The following is an 18,906-nucleotide window of genomic DNA, read 5'->3' on the forward strand; positions in this document are numbered from 1 at the left end:
GTTTTTTTGTTTTTTTTACTGTTTAATCAAACTAGGGTAGCCTAGTGGGCTACGTTATGTTTGTAATTTTCTGTGATCCAGCAATTGAAACTACTGCACTAGTTGCTCTGGATGTGAGACTGCCTCACTGCCTAAACCATGAATGTAAAAAATTAAAATTAAATAACATTCTGTTATATATAAATTGGAAAGGAAAAGTCCTAGCTAATGTATATTTTAACAATGACCAAGTGTCCATACTCTAGTAGCGGTCCATATGCTCAGGTCATTATCTGCTGTTAATCCTAATCGTTGTTTGACCCAGTGGGACTGCAGGTTTAGGCCACAGGTATGTGGCGTACAGGGAATGAGGCTTGCAAGGGTTCTTCAGAGTATGGTTTTGTATCAAATCATTTAAATGACTGAGAAAGTCCATAAGAAAATATAGGCTATATAAATATGTATTAGACACATACACTTGATAGCAATAGGCCAACTGTTGGTAAAGTACAAGCCTACTAGAACTAGAACTCTTTGTACAGTGTCCCACCCAGGAGATCTGAGGCTACAAAGGTATGAAAACACTTTCTATTAATAAAAATAAAAATGTGACAAAAATAAACACTTCAAAGACATCCTATCATCTTACTTGGAGACCATCTCTAGTCTCAGCAGGTTGGTGGTTACAGTATCCTTTCTCAGGAGGATCAAATAACTTCCATGTTTTGTTGGCTCTGTTTGTCCAGAGAGGAGGAGGAGGCAAAGAGCCCTCACTCTGTCTCTATTTCCAGGTACCACAAACATCGACCTGAGTCTGCTGTCACTGGACTCACTTGTGCTAAGGATGGTGTTTTTTAATGTTTTTTTTTTAACCGTCAACAAATCCCATGAAAATAATAACAAAATCAGCAATTAATTTGTCTGGTCCTTGTAGCCGATGCCTTATCTCAGTAGCCATTATAGAACTCCATTGTAGGCTATAAAAAAAAAAGCATATAAAAAAACCCATCACAGAGCCATGCCGTGGCTCATCTGGGTAGCTTATGGGGCATTCCTTTTATATCGGGAACTAGGGATATCCCAGTTGAGAGATGTCACCCCGAGTTCTGTGCATTCCATTTAAACAGTCGGGAAACCAGCCAGGGTTAGCTCTAGTCAGGCTAGCCATTGTTAGCAATAACAGTTGATAAACAACACATTTTGCGATATTTTACACTGTAACATCAACATGTCCACAAGATAGAGGTTATACAGTACTGATTTAATGAGACACAAATAAGACAGAAGTGCTAATAAACTACTTTTAAGCACGGACCTGCTATCTTGGATTTTGAGGACGCGGCTGGTGAGCCTCCCCCAAGGTGGAGGAAATCCAAGGGCAGGTGATATCACAGGGGGTGTTCCTGACCTTTGAACCATGAATTCCCTAGTTCACAGTACAAAAGGAATGCACCAATAGTTGGCCAGATCTCAGGAAAGCAGTTATGTAGCACCAAAGATGATCTGCTATTTCTTCCGCAAATTTCTGAATATAAACTGTTTTTTCTCAGAATATTACCCCCAGTGGTAGAAATGGGGGGGAATGCCAGAGTAAACTTTGAGGGGGGACAGCATTCCTCCTTGGTTAAAAAAGGTCTTGCAATGCAGTGGAGAGCAGAGCAGAGCAGAGCAGTGGAGAGGCAGCATGAAAGGAGCAGAGAATAGTAAAACATGTAATTTGGAGGCTGAATAAGCAGCGTCAATATCAATGTGTCATCAAGACTGTCATAAATAAAATCAAGGGGAAATAATCAGTAGAGCTCGGCAATCTTATTTGAGTACCTTTTGTAAGATATTTTTACGTAGTTGTAATGGTATAATGAGTCAAATCAATTTAAAAAACAGTCAAGCATTCAGAAATGGCGGAGAGTGGGCTGCCAGGGACCCCCATCCTGAGTAAGTAGGGTTCCCAGAGTAAAACCTGGCCATTTCCACAACTGATTAACCCCCTCCCCCGGCTCACCTACAGTGGCCCTTGCCTAGCCTACTCTTCCTATACAAGTGACTCATCACCCAATTCACAGAACATCTTTGGCACGCACCCACACTTCCTCGGGTCAGCATGGCTTTGCCTCAGGTTTCCTGTTCCCATGGAAACACAACGCTGCTCACCGGGGACCGCAAACTGTTTCACCGGTTTACAGACAAAAAAAACAACAAAACAATCAAGCAGCATGTCTGGGTGCAGGGAACGTGCTCTGCTGGAGGTGAACGGGCACAGAGAGACGTGGTGTCAGGTGGAGATGGACCCCAGGCAGGCCTGGGAGCGCGTGCAGAGGAGGCACTTCCGCTGTCACCTCCGGAGCAGCGGGGCCCTCCGCTCCCCGCAGCCCGCCGGACAGCAGCCCAGCAGGCCGGCCAGGACAGAGGGCCCGCTCCCACCCAAGCATCTGGAGCGGAGACACTTTGAAGAGGGCTGTAAGGAGACAATACACGCTAACAAAATATCACTATGATATTCATCTTACGGTATATTCCTATTCTTGGGTTCTGTCTGTCTGCGATTTTGGCCCAACATTGTGAGATTTGTTATGATTTTGGTCAGTAATGATGTCACTGATGATGTCATAATGTCTATGACATCATCATCAGTGATGTCACTCGAGCACTCGATGATGCCATCAGTGATGGTCACCCAATTGTGATGATCCTGACATCATCAGTGATGCGAAGTTGGGCAATGGGTGTGCTGAGTGATGTCACTCGAGCACTCCATGATGCAGTGATGGTCACTCGAGCAATTGTGATGTCATCAGTGAGTGATGTCATCAGTGATGCAAAGTTGAGCAAGTGAGGCTGCGCATGCCAATAGAGCAGGCGAGGCAACGCAGGAGCCGAGCTACAGGCGAGGCCACACAGCGGACGAGCTGCAGGGCAGGTGAAGCCGAGCTACGGGCGAGGCCACACAGCGGGCGAGCTGCAGGGCAGGCGAGGCCGTGCAGCGGGGGAGCCTAGGAATCGAGCGCGCGTAGCTCGCAAGATTTTAATAGATAGAACTTTTGTGAGGTAAAAAAACTGGTCCATTGGAGTGAATGGAGATGTCTCACAACTCTCCCATTATACGGCTCTGGTGTAGGCTATAGGCCTATCGGTATAATGTACTGTAGACAGTGATGGGTAGAGTTGAAAATCTATGCTATTTGTGTCTTTCTGCCCCCAGGACAAAATGATCCCATATATGGCCACAACTTCCAATTAAATTAGACATTATTAGAGGACCCCGGGCCTGGGACAACAGACCCTGTTGGGTTAGGTTCTCGTTAGGGTAAAAAGTAGATTACTCAAATACAGTATCCTACTCGAGTAAAGAGTAGAAGTACAGTTTAAAAAAAGGTACATGAAAAGTATGTGTTTACTCCACCACTACCACCCCTGGATGTCTGAATACATCTTTTCTTCCTTTCCCCAGATCAAACCAACCTGGTCTAGGCGGACAAAGGCTGAAGAAACCCCCGACTTGGATCTTCAACAGACTCCACCTCAAACAAACAAAAGTGGACTTTGAACTTCTCCTTTGAGTGTTTTTATTTGAAGAAATACTGAAATACAAAGAACAATAAGCACCAGAACCACATGCATGGCTCCATTCACTTGCGTAGCCTACACGTTTATTCACTCACTCATCCATCCATCCATCCACCCATCATCATGAGTGGTTGGTTGGTTGATCCTCAGTCTTTGGGATATGTGTAGGCCTATGTAGCGCTGGGCAATAATTCAGTAGTATCGTTTGTCGTCTTTCAGTGCAATCGTATCGTGATTATACTGTGATTTTAGGATATTGCGACGTGTCTAAATGGATGATAAACACTTTTCAAAAACTGAAAAAATGAGGAATAAAACATTTCAAGAAATGTTTTATTAATCACACCTAATGGAAGTCTACCATACTATATTGATTTCAGCCATATCACCCAGCCCTATGTATATGTCTGATGTTTCTTCTGTATAAGTGTGTGTGTGTGTATTTATAACTGTCTGTCTCTCTACAACAAAAATAATATAATTAAAATGAATTATAAAATATTGTTGCATTTAGGAATGCCTCTCAACCAAATGAGCACTTTCACACAAGTGCTGTTTTGTTTGTTTGTTATAGTTTTACCCTTCAGAGTTCAGAGTTTTACTCTGTGCGTGCGTGCATGCGTGTGTGTTAGCGTGTGTGTGTTAGTGTGTGTGTGTTAGTGTTTGTGAGCCTTGGGGAACAGCCTGTACGCGTTGTGTGTGGTGACATGCTGCACGGTTTGCAGCGGCAGGCCTTTGAGCTGAGCGATGTGCTGGCAGGACAGGAGGATGTTCGCCGGCTCGTTCCTCACCTGCACGCAGACAGAAGATACACACGCACGCACACACACACACACAGGCAGGAACAGGTGAAAACACCTGGAGATTGTGACGCTTTGTTGCTGCGTCACCAATCTCCGCTGTCATGGAGATATGGAGATCCACTGGAGAATATGGTGCCCCTGGTCTCCCAGAGATGACATATTTTTTGTAGGGGGAACCCGGAAGTTAAGTTAGCATAGTTTTGTATGGGTTTTTGCTTAGATGTCTGACATAAGTAACCTGACGCTGCCAGATAGGGCGGTATTGAATTCACTGTGAACGCAATACCGCCCCCGTCTGGCAGTGTCAGGTAATGATATAAGGTCTGTGGTTAACAAAGGTTTACGATACTTAGAGGTTTTGTTCAGCAAGATAATCTTCACAAACAAACACAACTTTTATGATTTTTGAAGCGTAAAAGCGATCGCCAGAAATCGTGATCGCCAGAACTGATTATAGAAATCAAACTCATGATCTTACCCAGTTTTTATCCTATTAAAAACCATATTGCATTGAAAGGTCCTATAGATACTGTATGTAGTTTTCTTTAAAGACCCCCTAAAGTCAGAAATCTGCTTTTGTCTTGTTCCTTCAGTTGGATGTCTGAGCTTCACTGTGCAGAATAGAGACAGTCGGCATATGTGTGGGAACGCCCACAAAATGTAACTACGGCTGGCGCGCGAGTGGGGTAAAACCGCCCATATATCTCAATGGGCTGACTCACCAAAGGACGGTGCTGCGGCTCTAAACTACAGGTTTGGGGTATAGAGCAGGTACATAGACGTCTGTTCAGATGTGCGTTTACTGCGGGGGTTAAATCCCCGATCGTGTCTGCCTGGGCTGGGCTAGCAGCTAAATACTAACTTTGCTGAATGGATAGAACGGGAGGATTTACCCCACCCTGACCACGCCCCCAGCCAGCTAACCCAGCGTCTATGACAAGACATCGCCTCAACCTATGATGTCTGTGCAGAGTTTGACACTACAAGGCTGTTTCCACAATTGTCTGCCGAAAGTGGAAAGTTTCTCTGAGCTCACTGAAAAGGCCGTTTTCAACAAGCAAGATTCGTGACATCACGAATCTTGGAGCCAATCCCTGTCCAGTATTCAGCAGTTAAAGCCCCAACACATTTTCCCTCCCAACTCCTCATATACTGTAGATTGGTCAGGAACCCTTGTCGTCACAAGTGAGAATCTGTTGAAAGCCCGTGTTGTATGCTGTGATTGGCTAGTTATGTTCTAGATAACCCTGATTGGTTGCTTTGGATTTTTAAATGAGGGAGAAGGAGGGCAAGTTATTTTAAGGATTTTAACAAGATCATTTAACCTTTTCTGTGGGAAAACCCATCAGACACAAATTATTATTCAAAGTAGAGTATATCATACAAATTGTAAAACATTACTTTAGAGGGTCTTTAAGATATTAAATTGATACTGGTCTCTCGATTTGTTCTGACTTGCTGTTCCACATTTAGACTTGACATTAATGACATGGACTTGACTTGGGACTACCTCGAGACTTGAGACGGACTTGGGACTTGAGCAAAGTTGACTTAGTCACACCTGTGATGGATTGTAATAGTTAAAGACGTACATGTCTGTACGAGGGTCGCAGGTTCGCGCCCCTGTGTTACCTCCGGCTTGGTCGGGCACCCATACAGGTACGATTCGCTGTGTCTGTGGGTGGGAAGCTGGAATAAGGGTATGTGTTCTGGTCGCTGCACTAGCGCCTCCTCTGGTCGATTGGGGTGCCTGTTCAGGGCGGAAGGGAACTGGTGGGAAGAGCGTGACGTGCTACGTCCTGCCGGTGAAGCTCCCCGCTGTCAGGTGAAAAGAAGCGGCTGGCAACTGCAGCTGCAAATGTGTCGCAGGAAGCATGGTGCTAGCCTATGTATCTCCCCAGATCGGCAGATGGGGTGCAGCAGCGACCGGGGCAGCAGGGGGAAATTGGCCAAGTACAATTGGGGAGAAAATGGGGGGGAAATCAGAAAAAATTAAATAAAATAAAAATACGTACAAGTTTGTCAGGTCCCAGAGCAGGAGAGTCTGTTTCCAAACAGATGTGTTCCAGTGGGATCTGCTTGATCAATTTGTCTCTCTGTCACAAAAAGGCAACAATACAAATCAATTCATCACATCATCATCATCACTACAGGTGTTTTTCACCCACAGTGCCTCACAGGTTAGCACATACATCTACTCACTGTATATTCTGTATGGCTGCAGATACTGTATATGAGTCAAAGTTCAGGATTTTACGGCTTCTACTACTAGAAATGCAGACAAAGACGTTTCAGTCCAGTAGAATGCTGCTGCTGCTGCGTCCAACAGGTGAGCGTTCACAGCAGATCAAAGTGCAGCTTACACAGGGGCTTTATGTAAGGGATCATCATCGCAGGATCCTGAATCACCCTGAAGGGGTTTATTTCACGATGATGACCGGCTCGCTGGACATGATCCTGCTTATTACTCGACTACTAATTACTAAAGAAAGCCACGGTATATATATATATATATATTTTTTTTTGCCACTGGGTGTCACGAATGAGTTAAATTAACTGTTAAATTTACCGGACATCTTTCTGCTGATTGATATGACTGGACGGACGTGGTCCTCCAGTCTTTCAGAACAGCGCGCATAGCAGCGGTCTGTTATATCTAGCAGTAGTCTGTTATACAGAAATAACAGACAATAGACTGACCAATCAGAATCGAGTATTCAACAGCTGTGTAATAAACCCACTTATTCTCTCTCTTTTGCTGTGTCTGTCTCTCACACACTCAGTCTCTGTCTCTCTCTCTCTCTCTCTCTCTCTCACACACACACACACACACACACACACACCTACCTGCTGGTTCCTGGAGACAGCTGGGGGAAAGGAGAAGAGGTAACCAGCTTTCACTCCCTCCAGAGCCACCGATGGCTTCCCAGCAAAGTTGTGGAGCAGAGCACGGCTGATACCTGGGGGGGGGGGGGGGGGGGGGGGGGGTGATTGATTGATTGATTGATTTATTCAAGTGTCATGCACACGGTGTCCAACCCTCATGTGTTTACAAGACACCTGCATACCTGGCTGGGTGTCTGCTTTCTTCTACTTCATTCAGCCATGGTGCCTATCGCTGCTCTAATGCTAACTTCTGTGCATTCCAAACAAACCAGAAAGTGTCTGGTAGCACAAAAAATCCTCTGTCGCACAGGAAGTGATGCGTTTTAAAGTGAGTGTTACAACAGCATAAATTAAAACCTTTTTGGACCCCTAAAAACCAAGCGTTACCTCGTCACCACCCCATCCCAGGCTGCAGAGTGGTGAAGGAGGCCAAGAGGCTGAAAACAGGATTTATTTATTTTTTGTAGAAAAATCTGAACAAATTAGATAATCGGATAATTGTATTGTAGAAATATGTCCGTCCATCAAACATATCTAACAATAAAAAAATATTCTCCGATTGGGGTCCGCTAGCAAAATATATAATCAAATGGGGATTGGTGGTGGGCCTAATGTGTAGTGAATTATGGGTCCTTATTATGAAAAAATTTGAGAATCCCTGACATAAATCCTCCAGAGTACCACTGGTCTAGGTCAAGTATCATGATTCCATAGTAAGTGAGAGCTCACAGGCCCTCAGCTCTGCTGGTCTGAACTGGCACAGGATGGAACACGAACATATTACATCACTTAATGTAAACAGTGGGGGGCACCCACCTTGTTCTCTCATGGTTGCTATGGTAACCTTAGCGGCTGACCGTGAGTGGACGTTCCTGTGGAACAGGCAAACAGGAAGAAAGAAGAGTCATCATCATCGTCATCATCAACACCACAGTCATCGTTCTCATGTGACTTTCAAAGGCTGAGCTAAATGCCACTTGAAATATTGATTAAATATAGATTATTAAACGCTTCTGCTGTTTATTTAAAGCTGGCTTACTCTCTATATTAAGGATAGAGTAAATAATGTGTGTTCAGTGAGGTTACGATAAGATTATAATTAAACTGTATTAATTAAAGGGTAAAATAACCAAGCAGGTAGAATGCATGAAAGGTGAATTTTTACAGTATTTTAATAGCAATTTGTATTGTGAGATGGACTCCTTGTCTGGTCTCATGAACTCATTATGCTTTATTATGCATTTTATTGTGTTTAACTGCATTTATTGTGTTCTTTTACTCTGTTTTCTTCCTGTGTTTGTTAAAACTTTCTATGAAGACCACATCTACAGTGTAGTGCGTTATGAGGGCATTCATAGTGAATTATAATGCATTCATGCTTTATAACTACACTCATAAACACACACAATGCTTTGTGATGCACTATCAACGCCATCAAACATTGTCATAAAACATTATAGATGTGATTTATAATGAATTATAAGGCATTATAAGTGTCTTATGGATGTTCTTGACTAGTTATAAACTAGAGGTTGACTGATGGGCTTTATAATACATTATGAGTATACTTACACCTCAACAATCACCTGTAGTATGCACTCATAGTATGCTATAAAAGTCCATGCAGTATCATAAGTTATCATTGTATGTGTTAAGTCAATTGAAGCACATACAGTTATGGATGCATCTATAATAATGCATGGCATGCTTCATCATAACGTTGAATTGTTGTTGGTAAGTAAATTGTAATGCATTGCAGGACTCACACAGGCAGGTCAAGCTCCTTGGCGATGTTGAGCTGTTTAATGAAGACGGCCATCTGGTCGTCTCTGTCCTGCTCGCTCCGAGCGCACCAGGGCGTGAAGTCCAACCCCACCTGCAACCAAACACCAAACACCAGCCACCACCAACACCTAGAGCAGGGATACTCAACTTGCTTTGCCCGGGGGCCACTTTTGCAAAATGACAGCAGGCCAGGGGCCAGTTAATAAACAAACATTAACTTTTCTGTGGCGATTGTAGGTTTTTGGGGTGCCAGGCCAGCTGGAATTTAGCCAGACAATTTTAAATGTTTCAGATTGTTTACACTCTGCCATGAAGCCACATAGCATAAATCTGAACCAGCAAGCAGAATGTAAACAAGCAATAATCAAAGCAATAATCAAGAGTGAGAATGCAAACACAATATCCAGTGTATTGGAGGTACTGTACAACAAAAGTTAGAAATTATGTTTCTTCGCTTCAATTCAGTTCAGTTCTCAAATTTGTTCAGAGTAAAGTTAAACCTCTTCCCAAACAAATCAATAAAGGATCTCTCTCAAAAAGAAAAATAACCAAACAGGTCGACTTTGTGCACACAGGATCAAGCAGGCTGTGATATTGGACAATTTAGCTGGAGCTCAGTCAAATTTTATTTAGCATTAGTTTTAGTATTAGCTTCTCAACGTGAAGTCCAACCCCACCTGCAACCAAACACCAGCCACCACCAACACCTAGAGCTATGCTTCTCAATGTGAAGTCCAACCCCACCTGCAACCAAACACCAGCCACCAACACCTAGAGCAATGCTTCTCAATGTGAAGTCCAACCCCACCTGCAACCAAACACCAGCCACCAACACCTAGAGCAACGCTTCTCAATGTGAAGTCCAACCCCACCTGCAACCAAACACCAGCCACCACCAACACCTAGAGCAATGCTTCTCAATGTGAAGTCCAACCCCACCTGCAACCAAACACCAGCCACCAACACCTAGAGCAATGCTTCTCAATGTGAAGTCCAACCCCACCTGCAACCAAACACCAGCCACCAACACCTAGAGCAACGCTTCTCAATGTGGGGTCCTTGAGGGAGTTCCGGGGGGTCCCCACCAAACTGATGAATTCTTAAACTTCCACGATGTTTCATTCACAATACATTAAGAAAATTTGAAAATGTAGGATTATAGACCAAATTGTATGTTGTTGTAGATTTAGATCCAAGATAGAGAATTGCTACCTTAGATTATGCTGTACGAGCTGTTTAGAGTAATTTTTGTTTGTTTTTGTTTTGTTGTTTGTTTGTTTGTGTTTTGGTCATTTTTTGGATCTCTAAAGAATCAGGACTTGGCCACTACAGTTATTCTGGAGAAGGTTGGCACTCGCTGCGTGTTGTCTGGACATACAGTACAAACTTCACCAGTGTTACGAGGGACATAATGGTGAGCAAACAATGGCTGCAAATCTATTATAAATAAATAAATAATTTGGGAACTTTTCCCTTCATTGGATAGGTCACCGAAGATTAAGACAGGAGATAATGGGGGAGACAGAGGAGGATGATATGCGACAAAAGTCCCAGATTCGAACCCACGACGTCGGGGTTATACGGTACATGCTTTAGACCAGGGGTTCCCAACCTTTTTTGTGCCGCGGACCGGTAGATAGATGGAAAAAAAATTAGGCTATAATATTATAGGCTGTGTGGTAGTTGACATAGGTTCAAGTTGACGTTTATTTATGTTTGTAGTTTGTATATATATATATATATATATATATATATATATTTTATTTTATTTTTATTTATTTTGGGCGGGGGGGGGGGGGGGACCGGGCCCGGTGGTTGGGAGCCACTGCTTTAGACCACTAAATTAATTTGGGTGAACTTACAGTATCCTTTAAGGACAGTCAGAAGAGCCTGTCAATCACTTTTAGCATCAAGTCTAGACTGCTGGGAAGTGAGCACGGCCTTTCAATCAGCTCAAGTGTTGAGTCTGTAGACTGAAGGACGGTCTGATGGATGGAGGAGCTCACGCTCATAGATGAGAGCAAAATGTCTGCAGTGTAGCAAGGGGTCAGAGCCTAAAGGTGACCAGTAAAAATACTGGTTCAGAAGCCAGCGTTCTTCTCCGTCAGGCCTGTTGACTTAGTCTTCTAATGCCGTCAAGCATCGGCCACAATCTGTTCTGACAAACACACACATTCCTCACCAAATAGGATCTACATGGCTCCACAGCTTTAGAGGTGGCTGGGGAATGTGTGTGTGTGTGTGTGTGTGTGTGTGTGTGTGTGTGTGTGTGTGTGTGTGTGTGTGTGTGTGTGTGTGTGTGTGTGTGTGTGTGTGTGTGTGTGTGTGTGTGTGTGTGTGTGTGTGTGTGTGCGCGTGTGTGAGAATGAGAGAATGTGTGTCTGTGTGAGAGAAAGAGAGAATGTGTATGTGTGTGTGTGTGTGTGTGTGTGTGTGTGTGTGTGAGAGAGAGAGAGAGAGAGAGAGAGAGAGAGAGAGAGAGAGAGAGAGAGAGAGAGACTGTGTTCATTAACTTTCACTAACAAGCATTGATAGTAAGCTTAGGGGGCGAGTTGGAGTTTTAACAAGTTTAATCTGCTTCACTTTACCAGAAGTCCCATCAATGTTAACTGGGGGCAGCCACCTGTGTGTGTGTGTGTGTGTGTGTGTGTGTGTGTGTGTGTGTGTGTGTGTGTGTGTGTGTGTGTGTGTGTGTGTGTGTGTGTGTGTGTGTGTGTGTGTGTGTGTGTGTGTGTGTGTGTGTGTGTGTGTGTTAGCAGCCCACCTCTCCTATAGCAACAAGCCGTTCTCTGTGTTGGTGGAACAGTGGCAGAGCGGGATCCAGGTCCTGAGGAAACAACATGATGAATACATTCACTGCATTCTTTTCCTTAAAGCCCCTCTCAGGGATTTTTTAGGCCAGTTTTTGTCCATGTTCTCACAGTCATTTCACTGTAGTTTGCTCTTGTCACATCGGTAGGAGTTTCAAAGAGCCAGCTCAGCCAATCAGAAGTTTTTCTTCTAGGTTTCCTTTTAATCAGGCGGCTTAGTAGCCTACTTGATTTGAGCTGGATGTGGACATTCCTGACAAAAGCACAACATTTTCCCCAAATGCTACCCATAGCCATAGCTTTCCATTTTTGATAGGATCCACTTCAAAATAATTAAAAATTAAAAAAAATTAAAATGAAAAGTTTTCAAACTTTGAAAGGTCATAACTTCCACGATGTTTGTCGGATTTGCAAGCAACTTTTTTCCACGTGTTCAGCTGACCTTGCTCTACAAATTTGCCTCAAGGACCCTCGAGATCCACCCGGAAAGTTTTGGAAATATTTTGAAAGTTTTGGAAAACACATTTTTTACATTTTTTCATGACCGATTATCGAATCGTCACAAAAATTTGGGAACATGTTTAGAGATATCATCAAAGACCATGGGTACTTAATTTTGTGCGTTTCAACCAAAAGGGGCCACCAAAAACGTGGGTGGCCTAACAAAAAAGGCCATAACTCTACATCCGTTTGTTCAATGACCAAAAAACTTGGCAGATATATCAAGGGATATATGTGAAGCACAGACTTTTTTTTTGCGACCTCAGTACCATTCAGAAAAGGCTTAAACCCCTGTCATGGCCGCTTGCAGCTATACATCCATTTGCTAAGCTGCCTGACTTTTAATATCTTTTAAACAAAAGGAGATTTCAAAAATCTGAAAAGCTCACTTGTAGAGCTTGGTCCACAGATGCTACATAGCGATGGTGGTGGAGATCGGTGAAGCGGGCTAGGAGGAGATGTCAAAAATGTGTTTTCAAAAACTTTCAAAATATCTCAAAAACTTTCCAGGTGGACCCCAAGGCTCCTTGAGGCACATTTGTAGAGCAATGTTAGCTGTTAGCAGGTGGAAAAAAGTTGCTTGCAATTTGGACAAACAGCGTGGAAGTTATATGGCCTTTAAAATTTTGAAATTTTTATTTTTTTGAAAAATATATTTTTTATTTTTTGAAGTGGATCATATAAATAAAAAAAATTGCAAGCTAAGGGAATTGTCAGTACATGTAATTTTTTTTCGCTTTTGTCAGGAATGTACACATCCATTTGCTAAGCCACCTGACTATTTCTTTGATTTGTGGAGAAAACGGCGGAAAAATCTGTTTCCGTACCTGGAGATTCACGCTGCGCTGGCCCGCGCTGCCCCCGGCCTGCAGGGGGTGAAGGCCGAAACATGGAGCCACCAGACCTGGGAAGCTGGGAGAGAGAGAGGAATTCAACTCAACAATAACAAACACAGGTGTTTCCGGGCCTGGGTCAGTGGGAGCAGCCCAGGAACACAGGAGAACCAAGGCGTTCCCTCATGTCTTTACTCTGTATCACTTCATTCTTACCATCTCAATAAAACAAACACTATTGTAGAAGTGTGTGTGTGTGTGTGTGTGTGTGTGTGTGTGTGTGTGTGTGTGTGTGTGTGTGTGTGTGTGTGTGTGTGTGTGTGTGTGTGTGTGTGTGTGTGTGTTGAGCGGATACAAACCTGTCCTGCAGCTGGAGAACTCTGACAAACTCTCCAACCTCTTCTGTCACTGCAACCAGAGTCTGCACCCCAGCCTGCACGCACACAAACACACACACACACACACACACACACACACACACACACACACACACACACACACACACACACACACACACACACACCGTTGTAAAGTATGAAGTGAACATAGCTAACAAGTTAATCATCATCAACAGTGTAACTGTTAATGCTATGCATCTGTGGCGTCTGACCTCTGTGGTCCTCTTCATCACATCCTCTAGATCCTGCAACATAAAATACGAAATATGCTGTTGTTTTGCTCATACAGTGAAAACACAACACACAGGAGTGATCAAATGGATAGGTATAGTCTTTAGGGAAATAATAATTGTAATTATATCTGTGTTTGTTTGTTTGTTTTAATCAGGGATCACATTACCATTACATTACTCCCCACCAGGGGCGGTTTTAGGATGACACCTTTGGGTGGGCTCAGCCCCCAAAGAATGTATATGGTGGACCGCAGCCCCCCGGGAGATACAGCTTCTTCTCTGTTCTCCACCTCCACACAAAATCAATAAAACAATAATCTAAGAGTGACTTGAGGTTAATGAGGTACCAAAGAAGTTAAAGGAATTAACTTTATAAACTGTACGGCAACCATGAATAAAGCTAACCTTCACACATGGCAAGCAACACTCCAACAGGCATATCAGTGGCTATTCTAAACATTGGCTACGATTTAACACATTACCAAAATGGCTGGCCACTTAGCATTATGCTAGTGTGCATTTGCATATCAACAGACCCATTAACAAACAGCTTAGCACTAGTAGCCTAGTTTGACTAGTGACTGATATAGCTATTTCTGATCATTTCTGTGTATTTCTGAAGCACGTCTGCCTGTAACCACAGGGACAAACAAGAGTGCCAGTGCCAGGCAATCATGTAGCCTGCATTCAAAGAGACACGGGGGCTTGTTTGACAGGAAAGACAAAATGTCTGAGAGGAAATAAGAGAAAATAAAACAAAAAAGTTGTTTGACAGGAAAGAAAACAACCACACACAAAATGCACGCACATGCGCGCACGCACGCACACACACACACACACACACACACACACACACACACACACACACACACACACACACACACACACTATCCCTACTCTGCTTGGCATCACTCATTCTCAGCAGCATTCTGCATGAGGCCAGGCCTGACCTTAATTAGGAATAACATCACTGTTAGGGGGCTTGCACATCTACCTTGTTTGGTCCGGACTTTCCATTTTGATACAAAACCACCCTCCAATCCAACCTCTCGCAAACAGCCGAATCTTGGCCCGATGAAGAGAGGTGGATGTCTCTGTCCGGATCAAACTGGACCATGGTTCGGTTCATTTGTAGCGTGAAAATATTTTTTGGATGGTTCGGATTTTCTGACCAATTACAGGAGGTTCCAGCAGGCTATCAGAGGAAAAAGGAGCCACGGTAGTACAAGGAGGAGAGTTTTCAATTGAAATGTGCTCTACTGTACATTTGGTCGGAAAGAAAAATCAGACGATGCTATAAAGTCAACTGAGGGGGGGACCATATAAATGATAACACTTTCAAGGTATTTTCAGAGAGTACACTCATACTCTCTGAACTTCAACACCCGGGTGTGATTTGTTTTTATTGAGGAGAGTGAGCCTACACTGCACAAGCATGTGAAACATCAAATTGCCTCCTGGTCCCTGAATAAATAAAAATGCTATTGCAATTGCTAAATTTGCACTGGAAATTATCCAAAATGCCCCGAAACATTTTAATTTTCCCTGTTACTGTGATGTTTTCTATGACTTATCATAACAATATCGCCCAAAAAGTTTAGTTTCTGTTTTAGCCTCTGCTCCATGCCTGATAGAGATAATGTTGTTCTTAATGGCTGTCACTGACACTTCTGTCACATTCCAGAAGCAGTGCACCTTATGCTGTAACAGTTCAGTTCTTTGCTATGGCAGCCAGCTGGCAGCTGAAAGGGTTTCGTGTGGGAGTACCACCTGAAGATTCCTGCCAATGTGAAGTTTCTGTGTTGTCTTTGTTTAATCTGCCAAGGACCTGTCATGGCCCAGATGCCAATTAAATATCACTGCATCTTTGTCACTTTTTATTTGTTCTTACGTGAGAACAGACAAAAGAACTTCCTCCCTTTGACATGATCCAATGCAACAATGCAACACTGTTTCATACAAACCCCATAGGCAGCATGCTGTTAGATGATGCTGTAGATCAGTGGTTCTCAACCTTTTTGAGCCGTGACCCCCCAAAACATCACAGTTGAGCAAATGCAAATGCATTCAACACACACACAACTGCCGGAGTGACATCACTTCCAGGTGACCTCTTAGGTCACTACATCTTAAATGACTACAGCACAACTACCTGATGACATCACAGTCGAGCAACTGCCTGACATAATTTCCAGTTGAGTGACAACATGATGGTTGAGTGACAACTTTGTGTGTTTGAAAATTTTGTACAGTTTCAAGTAAAAATTGATCAAACTGGCGCACTTTGAGATCAAAATGAAGAGACTAGATCTATGAAGAACTACACACATCAATATATTCTTTACCGTTCTGTGGTTTTACAGCGATGAAAAAATAATTGTTTCCCTATATATACTATATATATTCTGCATACAGGTTACTATATGGTAGAATTATGCTTGCATAAATAATTCCAAAATCACTTCAGGGGAGTTTCAAGTAAAGTAACATTTTGCTTTGTAGGCAAAACAAAAGTAAAATTAAATCAAAAGGGAACTTCCTAACTTATTGGCTGGAATAATATTCCGACAAGATAATAATATACTGTAAGCACTAAAGCAGGAGTTTGCAGTCAACTAGTTGAAATTAATATGTGGCAGTATTTGTGGGGGTCAAAATCTATGTAGGGTGTACCACCACAAATAGATCAGTGTATGGGAAACACTGACTATTACGATTCTGAAGTTCTTAATTTCATTCAGATAACAAGGGACCCGTTTGAAAATATGTTTGTCACTTATGCCCATATGTTTCTCAAAAAACATTGCATCCATTTACACCCGCTTTACTGCGAGCTAGCATGACATGGCTGGCTGGTGCCATGGTAGCCTACCTACCTTCCTCCAGTCCACCTGTTTGTCTGGCAGGCACAGCGACAAGTTCTTTTGTTTAGCCTACGAAACAACGTTACGCGCTAATTTGCATATCAATATGCGCTAATTAAGTAACTACTAACGACTCTGACTGCTCAATGCTCACCTCACAGTTTCATTGATCATGAGTGGGGAGAACGATTGTGTGGACTGTGGAGGACCACTTCGCTGCTGTACTGTGTGTGTGACCTGTGTGAAGTGATGTGGGATTAGGCAGATAGATGGAGGAGGGAGCGCCTGCGCAGCCGCGGTTCTAGAAACTTTTCGGGTGGGCTGAACCCCCCTAAATTTTCGTCTCAGCCCACGCTAAGAACATAGAGGGGGGGGGGGGGGGGACACGCACACAGTGCATTGAGTGTAGTCAGAAACTGCTACTAATGACCACCATGGATTTGGAGAGGGAAAAAAAAATAAAAAAAATGCCTCTATTTTTTTGGGTGGGCTGAGACTATTTTTGGGTGGGCTAAAGGCCCAATTATACTCCATTTTCATCCGTAAATAAGGGCGTCCGTTTCAAACGGTGTAATCGTCACTGCCCACATACTTCCATGCGTCTTTCACGTTGGTATTAGGGATGGGCATCGAATTTCCGAATAATCGTTGTTATTATCAAGGTCGACTTTTATTATTGAAATTCGAAATTCGAAAAAAAAAAAAAAAAAAAAAATTTGAGTGAAATGTTGCATTGTCTCCCCTGATTCTAAGTATAGTCAAATCGCTTGGTTTGAGCAAGTAAAACAATTTTTATAAGCATTTTAAGCAAGGTTTATGGAAAAATTAATGGCAGATGAAATCCCATGAAGAGGGAGAGGGGGTGACTTTGGCACCCCTTTGGCACTCAGACCTGAGCCTACTAAATATTTAATGAACCACTCATGATTGTCAAAACTGTTTTTTATTTTCGAAAATGTCAATGGCATGTAACATGTTCTTTACTTCAGTGGTGCAATGCTTGTTTGAGCTAAAAATCCACAGCAGAAGCTTTTTATATTAATTAATAAAGCCGTAGACTTAGAATCAGGGGAGACAATGCAACATTTCACTCACCAAAAAAAAAAAAAAAAAAAAAAAAAAAAATTACATTTTTTTTTATTTTCGAAATTCGAATTAAATTCGAATTTGGCCAGCGAATTTCGAATAGTGTTTTTGCTAGAAATGCCCATCCCTAGTTGGTATCATGTTAAGCAATACATCCACCAGTGGGCAGTAGAGAGTCAAATGTATGAGTGTGTGTGTAGTTTTCCTCCGTTTCATGCATATCCGTAAGCTTTCAGATGACGGACAGAAAACGGACGAAATGAACGCAGAGTACGGACAGAAGGCTCTGACCGTCTCCGTCTCCGTCTTTAGCGTTGAGTATAATTGGGCCTTAAAGCCCACCCAAAAAAGGCCTAGAACCGCCCCTGCTCCCCACTGTCCTCAGGGCAGGCTGTCTGATAAAATGTAATTTTCTATAACAGAAACTGGTGCAAATACTCATCGATTTATTGTTAATGTTGTTTTTTTTACCAATACGAGGGATCAGCCGAGCAACATTTTGGTAAACAAATCGCGTCACTGGGGGGAAACGACAATGGGACCCTATTGAGCCATCCTTGAACTCTAGCCCCAGCTATGTTGTTTACATTTTAGAAGCTGCGACAGTTCACACAACTTTAACACGACATGCATAGCTATATTATACATCAGACTCTTGAGCTACTTCTGCTCTCACTCAGAATGTCAAAATATAAGCGATGTCATCTATAGTTTTTGAGATATGGTTGAATGTTTGTTTGGCACAACGTAAACTACACAGTTTCACGAGAGCAACATAATTCTGACAGAAGTTCCCAGTCTGTGGTGACCATAGCCGGTGTCATGCACAACTATAAAGGACTTTCGCACAACTGTCACTTTCCTTCAGCGCTGTGCGTCGCGGCTATGGACCACTGACAAGACAAGACAGCCTACCTCTTCAAACTCGCGGGCTGATATGTGGCAGTGACAGTCAACAAAACCATTCTCCATCGAAAACAAGATCACTATAATATAGTTTTAGAGCAAAAATAACTTTGGGGAAACGAAACTGCAGCATTACGTTTTCGCTTGACTGCGAAGGAAACAGCCATGCGGAACGTTTCTGCCACGGTGCGAGTGTTTCACTTTTACAGGGACACCTTCAGCAGTCGGACGACCACGAAGTCACATAAAGCCACTTCC

The 18,906-nt window shown here is 43.0% G+C and overlaps 1 protein-coding gene across 1 annotated transcript; it reads right to left on the minus strand.

The window, feature by feature from the left end:
• Nucleotides 1–3,640: 3,640 nt before the first annotated feature.
• tatdn3 (TatD DNase domain containing 3) lies at nt 3,641–18,778 on the minus strand. Its single transcript, XM_083643666.1, has 10 exons — nt 18,658–18,778; nt 13,772–13,804; nt 13,521–13,594; nt 13,156–13,240; nt 11,782–11,844; nt 8,999–9,108; nt 8,049–8,104; nt 7,194–7,306; nt 6,362–6,442; nt 3,641–4,334 (listed from the first exon to the last, which is right to left on the minus strand). The coding sequence occupies exons 1-10, from the start codon at nt 18,712–18,714 to the stop codon at nt 4,200–4,202; spliced, it is 807 nt and encodes a 268-aa protein (XP_083499792.1). The 5' UTR covers nt 18,715–18,778; the 3' UTR covers nt 3,641–4,199.
• Nucleotides 18,779–18,906: the final 128 nt, after the last annotated feature.

The sequence above is a fragment of the Poromitra crassiceps genome (genome assembly GCF_964638095.1).
Source record: "Poromitra crassiceps genome assembly, chromosome: 9".
Taxonomy (NCBI): domain Eukaryota; kingdom Metazoa; phylum Chordata; class Actinopteri; order Beryciformes; family Melamphaidae; genus Poromitra; species Poromitra crassiceps.

Excerpts from the sequence above, each read along its gene's own strand:
- tatdn3 (XM_083643666.1), bottom strand. The coding sequence starts at position 18,714 with ATGGAGAATGGTTTTGTTGACTGTCACTGCCACATATCAGCCCGCGAG. Across the intron at positions 11,845-13,155 it reads AGCGCAGCGTGAATCTCCAG|GACCTGGATCCCGCTCTGCC; the intron begins GTACGGAAACAG and ends TTGTTTCCTCAG. Across the intron at positions 9,109-11,781 it reads GGCTTGTTGCTATAGGAGAG|GTGGGGTTGGACTTCACGCC; the intron begins GTGGGCTGCTAA and ends GTTTGGTTGCAG.